The 7,689-nt window shown below is 41.7% G+C and overlaps 2 protein-coding genes and 1 non-coding gene across 3 annotated transcripts; 2 read left to right on the forward strand and 1 right to left on the reverse strand.

The window, feature by feature from the left end:
* The first annotated feature begins 386 nt into the window (after positions 1-386).
* Positions 387-460, forward strand: trnat-agu (transfer RNA threonine (anticodon AGU)). The gene has a single exon. It is a non-coding gene; the product is annotated as a tRNA-Thr (tRNA).
* Positions 461-1,163: 703 nt separating this feature from the next.
* cmbl (carboxymethylenebutenolidase homolog (Pseudomonas)) lies at positions 1,164-3,320 on the forward strand. Its single transcript, XM_051410474.1, has 6 exons — positions 1,164-1,271; positions 1,510-1,724; positions 1,824-1,931; positions 2,002-2,144; positions 2,392-2,483; positions 2,698-3,320. Exons 2-6 carry the CDS (start codon positions 1,510-1,512, stop codon positions 2,875-2,877), a joined length of 738 nt encoding a protein of 245 aa, XP_051266434.1. The 5' UTR covers positions 1,164-1,271; the 3' UTR covers positions 2,878-3,320.
* On the reverse strand, positions 2,996-7,547 carry cct5 (chaperonin containing TCP1, subunit 5 (epsilon)). The gene is made up of 11 exons (XM_051410473.1): positions 7,309-7,547; positions 6,823-6,883; positions 6,471-6,635; positions 5,681-5,879; positions 5,325-5,517; positions 4,863-5,012; positions 4,651-4,770; positions 4,292-4,477; positions 4,060-4,197; positions 3,753-3,933; positions 2,996-3,657 (listed from the first exon to the last, which is right to left on the reverse strand). The coding sequence occupies exons 1-11, from the start codon at positions 7,411-7,413 to the stop codon at positions 3,530-3,532; spliced, it is 1,626 nt and encodes a 541-aa protein (XP_051266433.1). The 5' UTR covers positions 7,414-7,547; the 3' UTR covers positions 2,996-3,529.
* Positions 7,548-7,689: the final 142 nt, after the last annotated feature.

Consider the following 7,689-nt stretch of genomic DNA (forward strand, 5'->3'; position numbering starts at 1 on the left):
TTCCTTCTCTTTGACAGCTCAGTTATAATGATTAATTTTATTTTAGTTCCAATGAATCACTCTTTCTATGTTTTACCATTACCGTACCATTACCATGACCCATCTTTTAACCCTACCATAACCCATTACTGTTTTTGGTAAAAGACTACATGGACAATATTAATCCATTAGTGTCCCTGTTTGAACTCTTAACCCCCTGGCTTGTGGTGATATGATAAGCCTGTACTGTATCGTAGGGATAATGCAGATCGGCAATGAGCCTTGTTCGGGAAACGAAAGTAAGCAAATGAATCATAGCTTTTATTAAACTTTTACAACTCAATAAATAGACAATAACACGGGGCCTGGAAGAAAATTCTTCTCTGGTATTAATGCCATCGGTCAGCGGCGCCGTGGCTTAGTTGGTTAAAGCGCCTGTCTAGTAAACAGGAGATCCTGGGTTCGAATCCCAGCGGTGCCTTTTGAGAGACACGTCTGAGGTTAACCAGCGTTACAAGGAACAAACATAGAGGCTGTTTTCTGTCATTGTTTGACCCTCTGAAACGTTGAATAAAGTCTTCGGTCAAGCCAGCAAGGAACAGTTGAAGGTACCGGATGTATGGTGGTTAATGTTGACTGCAAGAATTAAATGTAACGCACCATATAGAGGGAGAAGACAAAGTGAAATCCACTTCGTAAGGGCATTTAAAATGCATGTAAACTGTGGTGTTTAAGACAAAGGAAAGAACACAAGCTGCACAATATCTAAATGTCTCTTTCATGAGCAGTGGGCTTTTATTTGGTCAGAAATGTAGGTCCCAAATATTAAACTAGGGTGAAATGATCATCTAAATTTAACTATGTTTTCTGGGTTGCTGTAAAAGGATCCAGTCAGTAACTGGTCAACCTTTGTGCAGAGAAGCTCTTCATGGCACTCAACCGGTTGTATTGTATTGTTTAATCTGTTAGAGTAATTTTCAATGTGTAGATGGTTTATGGTTGGATTGACAGAAAGAAGTAGACCACAAAGATATAAGGAAAACATTTTGACAATAACTTCTTATGACAATTATTGTATATGACATTTTCTTTTAATGTAGAGTGCACCCTTGCTTTGCTACTCAGGAAATTTGTTAGAAACTTGCAGCTTTTACTTTGAAGGTCATGGCAGGAATTGTTTTCTTTGACATTGATGTCACCAGCTTCACTTTCACCGACCTGGCTGCAACTTTTTGAGCCCTGCACAAGACTTCAGATTATTTCCTCTCATCGAAAAATCGAGAAACGACACGGTAGGTCTCTGTTTCTATGAACTGAATTTCAGATGATTTTGGTTGCGGATAAGAGGAAATACTGTAAAAAAAAAAAAAAAAAAAAAGTACATTATATTTTGAAACTGCTTTGTCACTGTTGCGTAAACGCTTTCACAATCATGACTGCCATGTCTAAGCACACGACAGAGAAGTGACATTTTTAATTCACCCTGATACCCCCCTCTCATCAGCTGATTTCCTAACTGTCTGTCAGCAGATGGCAAATGAAGCCAAGCCATGCCCCTGTGATATTGGTGATCGGATGGACTATGGGGGGCTGGGCGAGGAGGTCCAGATTGAGCACACCAAGGCTTATGTAGTGAAACCATCCTCTGAATCTGACAAAGCCATTATTGTCATACAAGATATCTATGGGTGGGAGCTTCCCAACACCAGATACATGGCTGATATGCTGGCTGCAAACGGATACATGTGAGTAAACATCACTGTACTGTTCATAGCAGAAACAGTGAGTGATAGTAAGTAGGCCAATAACAGTTATTCCTTCTGCCATTGTTCTGCTCTGAGCAGTGCTGTCTGTCCAGACTTTTATGTTGGGAAGGAGCCCTGGAGTCCATCACATGACTGGTCCACATTTCAGGAGTGGCTTGAAGACAGAAAGCCAACCAACATCAACAAGTAACTAAAAGCTCATTTTCAGCTTTTCAGCATGCACAAGAAATTCTGTTCATGGTATTTCCTTCCCCAGGGAGGTTGATGCAGTGCTGAGCTACCTGAAGGACCAGTGTGGGGCCAAACACATTGGAGCAGTGGGCTTCTGCTGGGGAGGGGTTGCCACACATTACCTTGCCCTGCAATATCCAGAGGTCAAAGCTGGAGTGTCAGTCTATGGTATGTCATAGATATCTGTAATCTTTGTTTACAAAATACGTTGTTTGGTGCAAAAAGATACATCACAAATGTGCAGAACTGTGTCTTGATGGCAGTAGTACAAACCTCTTCCACAGATACAGTAGTAAAAGACTACTCACATCTAAAAATGGACAAACACTATTCAGATTTGTGAGTTCAGGCAGCAAGGCCCGAGTATTGGTTGCTGTGCGGTGGTTTTATGATGGGCCTATGTGATACTGTGCAGGAATTATCCGTGAAAGAGAGGACAGGTATGAGCTGAAGAGTCCGACTCTGTTCATCTTCGGGGAGAAAGATGAGGTCATCCCTCTGGACCAGGTTAGTATGCAAGAACTTACTGGTACATGAGCACCAATTGGTACCCTTGCAGCAACGTCAAAAGACCTGGTATGTTAAAATACACCAGCAATGAATCATTTTTGTCAGTATAAAAGTAGAAATGGCACAAGGAACCTCTATGGTGCAGCTCTTCACTTTAAAACATCATTGGTACACCATTGGTAACCTGTGTTTACATCATTTTCCTCCCCAGGTTAGTGTCCTTGAAGCAAAGCTGAAGGAGAAATGCACAGTCGATTACCAAGTGAAGATCTTTCCTGGCCAGACTCACGGGTTTGTCCACCGCAAGAGAGAGGACATCAACCCCACAGACAAACACAGCATCCAGGAGGCCAGGACAGACATGCTCAACTGGCTCAACAAGTACATGTAAATACAAAAGGTCAGACAGAGTAGCGCAGGGAGTACAAGTTTCTACACATACCATACAGACAGGATGACAACCCGAAAATGTAAATGTAGACGTGCTAGTTACAGCAGGCTGAGAATGGTGATGGTTAGTCATGATTTTTATTTAATTGGTGACATTCCAGTTGTTTCTTGTACATTTCATTTTAGAGGGTCTGTATGTTCACATATGTATATTAAGGAACTGAATTGTTTTGCACTTTTCTCTTGTGCCAAAAACAAATGTGGTTGCGGTATGTTGTTTTGTTAACGTAAGATCGCAAGCAGTAAAGAATGTTCAGACTGTGGTAACTGTGAATGACACTTTTTATGCATCAGCTTGCCAACTAATGTAAATTGTCAAGTTTTAGAAGACATGTAAAGTTCAACCAAAGTGGAATACACAAATAAAGATGTTACGTATTATCATCAGGTTCAATATTTGGTGCTTGAAATCAGAACTACAAAGTCTGGAATTTTCAACGGACCAACATTTTAATGGTGACTTTGATAGCGACAACAGCTTGAACATTTTGTATCAAATGATAAATAGCAATATGCAGTGCGGTTTTGACATGGTGCTCGGGGAAGTGCCTAAAACCTCTAGAACTAAGCCCAGCTCCTGTTTCAGGAGGTTTTCAGTCCTCGCTTTCTCCTTGGCTTCTGATGTCGTCAATCTTCAGGATCATTTTGACCACCTGAGTAGCCAGGGAGATCTGCTGCTTCTTGCCAATCAGGGTCTCGACCACATGTTGCTGCTTCATGTCTGTGTAGGAGCAAAAAAAAGAAGCAATTTGATATCATGTCTTGCATTGACTTTAAAAGTGCAGTGTTGGGAGTATCCTACAGCTGGTTCCTCACCATTGGTGTTTTTGTGCAGGCAGTCGATGCCGAGGAAGGGGTTGGACTCTTTGACCTGTCTGGCTCTGACCTCTGCCATGGTCTGGATAGGATTCAGCCCACTGTTCTCAGCCAGTGCCATTGGGATTACTTCCAGAGCATCAGCAAATGCCCTCATGGCATACTGCTCCAATGATGGGCACTAGAAAGGAAGGGGGCAGAAAAAGTCAGAAACACATGTATTCTAATTCTAAAAGGAATACCATACTTAATTTTTTTTTGCTCAGTTCAGTATCTGGGGGTTTTAGTGGGTTTTAGTGGTTCTCACCTTATCTGCAGCCTGGTTGACAGCCAGAGCACATGCAATCTCTGAAGCTCCTCCTCCATACACCACACGGTTATCTTTCACTAGATTGCGAATGACACACAGAGCGTCATGGAGAGCGCGTTTCGCCTCTTCAATGATCTAATGAGATAGATAAAATGAAAAGGTGAACCAAGAGTGACAGACACTGGAAATGGATACCTTGACATACAGTAAAAGTCACATTTGCGCTTACCATTTTGTTGCCTCCGCGGATGAAAATGGTTACGGCCCTAGTGTTTTTGCACTCCTGGATAACCAGCATGTGATCCTTTGTAGTGCCAAAGCAGATCTCCTTCACTACACCAGCTGTGCCAAGCTTCTCTGGTGTCAACTCACAGAACCGTGGCACGATGCGGCCTCCTGTGGCTATGGCAATCAACTGCAGAGAAAACACATTTGACATTGGGTACTTAACAAAACTACTTCATACTTTTTGTTCATCAACACTGTGTGATCCTAAATATGAATAAATTGATTGAAGTGATAAAGGCGGAGAAAATATTTTGTTGAAGAATAACTTTACATTGAGGAATTCTGTCAAGCATCTCTCACCTCAATCTCAGGCCCACCGACCCAGCGCACAGCCGGCAGCTCATTCTGCAGCAGAAGGTGGTTGGCTTCATCATCAAAGCCCCACTGGCAGATGGCCAAGTTAGCGCCATTGCTTTTGACCTAAAAGAGAAATAAAAATTAATATTAGCCACATGCGCCAACGTAGATGTGAAGAAATCAGTTTCTAGTACCTTCAATGCTGCAGTACTAACCTGTTGGATCATCTCCTCAAACTTCTCCTTTTCATATTTCTGAAGGGCTTTGTAGTCCTCCACAGAGGTCACATCCAACTTATGCTTGGTCTTGGGCTTAGGGGGCTCAAATGGGCAGGTAAGGATAGCAATTTTAACATCTTTCAGAATCTGAGGGGGGACACAAACAAACAGATGTTAGCGTCATTATAGTGGTCACACATAATGAAAATGCAATATAACCTTTAGCGTTTGTCTGCGCAGCTATTAAGTAAATAACAGTGTCCTTATGAGCAGTAACTCAAATTACTGTTAAAATCAAACATTTTCCTCCATCTCTATGCAATAAATATATAGTTTTAGATTCACATTTAACTGCTCGTTATCTTCTAATATATAACTCCAAAATATATAGATGGATGTCAGACATCAGTTTAATCAAAAATTAAATGAGAGAGATCAGATGACATCATATGTTTGTACCTTGGGCATCTGAGGGTGGCTGAACTCCTTGTCAACTATGACTCCCTTGATGAGCTGTGTGTCCTCCAGCTTGCCTCCCACTTTCCCCTCCATCTTGATGAGCTCAAAGTCTACATCCTTCCTCTCCATGTCGGCCACAGTGAGGATGGCATTCACTGCAATTTCAGCCATCTGTCTGTGGCACCGGTTGATACTGGAAGACAACAGCTCAACTTTAAGATACGATACTTTAGCTGATGTCACACAATAAAAGTATTACTATACAACTATCTCTTGCCAAATCTAATCTTAAGAGAGAGAAAATACTATTTCTGTAAAATGTATTGCAGCAATATAGTAACAAACTCAGGACTCACATTTTAGATCCCAGTGTTGTCATGGCGGTCTCAATGAGCGGTTCTGTGTTGTTGGGATCGCAGGGTAGGGTCTCTGCAATTTTGTCCAGCTGGTCGATGGCAAAACGTGCGGCCTGGTCATAACCGTCGGAGATCCTGATGGGATGGATTCCACGGTCCAGCAGCTGCTCAGCATGCTCAAGCAGAGCCCCAGCCAGCACTGAGGAGGGAGGAGAAAATACAGTGATACAACAATATCAATAATAGCTGCAATATGGTTGAAATATGTCAGGTTCTCAGAGCTGCAACAATTTTACTGGTACCAATACATTAAAATTTGATGTAGCATATTCCCAAAACACACAGTTTTGTTTTGATATGACTGCAGGATGCTTAAAATTATCATCAAGAACATGAGATGGTGTTCACAGAAACTCATGAATACTGTGTTTTATTATATTGGAGAACACTGTTAATAACTAAAGATGAAGTACCTGAATAAAATGTATTCACACAAATGTCTGCTGCTTCACAATGAATGACAATGAATGATGTTCTTCTCTATAGTAACACTGTATGTTGATTTTATCTAGAGGAGCCATTTCCAGTGGGAGCCTTGGCATATTTATTACTCTGTCTCAAAAAGAGTATTGTTTTCTTTTCAGTAACATCCACCTAGGGTTGCATTATGATGTAACAATAAACAAGTGAAATCCTACATTAGGACCATCAGAGCACCTGTCAGAAAGGTATAAATCCAGGTTTACAACCAATAAAAGCACCTTAGGCCCCTCGTCGTCTTTTCCCTTACCAACAACTCCGGTGGTTCCATCACCAATCTCATCATCCTGGGACTTGGAGAGCTCCACCATAAGCTTGGCAATCTGGTGGTCCACATCCATCATGCTGAGAATAGTGGCTCCATCATTGGTGACAGTGACCTCTCCATCCCTGTCAACCATCATCTTGTCAAGACCTGGATGCAGAAAAGGGAAAAAAATGGTTCAGGAGGAGTGACATGCGTGATCTTAGCTAAAAGATTAACGTAACTTATGTGTGGAAAGGATATAGCATTTATAAAGCAGTAGTCAAATTTAACTTGAGTTACACAGAAGCTAAATACTAACGTCAGATGTGACTGTACTGCATTGATTCATACTCACCATTAGGTCCCAAAGAGGTTTTAAGCGTTGACGCCACTGCCTTGGCTGCCATAATATGAGACTGCAAAACACAAACATCTCCCCATCAGATCACATTTTAAGTACGATAAATAAGATTTTATTATTATTTTTTTTATACCGAAGACAAAGAAAAGTGAAATGGCCTTTTGCGAGAAAGAGTTGAAACTTTAATATGTAAATGTTGCGCATCCATAATGTCCATTTTGTGCAGCAACACCCACTAGCTGAACGCCTTACAGAAAGCACATGGGCCTCAGTGTTAGCATGACTGGTTAAGCATTTGGCTAATGCTATCCTCTAATGCTATTGCACCAACAGGTCGGCTTGTCGGATGAGAGTATGCTTAAAAATCTTATCATCATACAAAAACACATACTGTATACGCTTGACGTATCTAACGTCATGCAAGGAATAGGAAATTAATAACTTGCTAACCAACGTGCCATGCTAGCTAGCCCATTGTACCTTCAGTGCGTCAATGCCGGATAACCGTGTCTTCCTATCCTGGTCTTTAATGATGATGAACGGCCTCCCGTACTCGTCAAACGCTAGTGTCCCCATAGCGGACATGTTGACCGATGAATATGGACACTTCGCAAGAGTTCAACTTATAAAATAATGAGTTTTTACGATGGAAACCTGGAGTGTGGCTAAACTGTGAGCCGCACGGGTTTGCCGGCGACTTCTGGAAGGCTCGACGGGCGGGGAGGGCGGAACCAAGTACTGTTAACTGTGTCTTAATACACATTTAAACACCCCGTTATCCGGAATGACACAACACACAATGAACCGACCTGCTGTGAAATTACTCAGAAAATTATTACAATCTTTTCATACACCATATTT

This window comes from Dicentrarchus labrax, unplaced genomic scaffold (genome assembly GCF_905237075.1).
Source record: "Dicentrarchus labrax unplaced genomic scaffold, dlabrax2021, whole genome shotgun sequence".
NCBI classification, from domain to species: Eukaryota; Metazoa; Chordata; class Actinopteri; family Moronidae; genus Dicentrarchus; species Dicentrarchus labrax.

Bases quoted from the DNA above. Each gene is read 5' to 3' on its own strand.
- cmbl (XM_051410474.1), top strand. From the start codon at position 1,510: ATGGCAAATGAAGCCAAGCCATGCCCCTGTGATATTGGTGATCGGATG. The intron at 1,725-1,823 runs GTGAGTAAACAT...TGCTCTGAGCAG, and splicing joins CTGGCTGCAAACGGATACAT to TGCTGTCTGTCCAGACTTTT. The intron at 1,932-2,001 runs GTAACTAAAAGC...TTCCTTCCCCAG, and splicing joins AAGCCAACCAACATCAACAA to GGAGGTTGATGCAGTGCTGA.
- cct5 (XM_051410473.1), bottom strand. From the start codon at position 7,413: ATGTCCGCTATGGGGACACTAGCGTTTGACGAGTACGGGAGGCCGTTC. The intron at 5,880-6,470 runs GTAAGGGAAAAG...CTCCCTCCTCAG, and splicing joins TGGAACCACCGGAGTTGTTG to TGCTGGCTGGGGCTCTGCTT. The intron at 4,478-4,650 runs GTGAGAGATGCT...TTTTCTCTGCAG, and splicing joins TCGGTGGGCCTGAGATTGAG to TTGATTGCCATAGCCACAGG.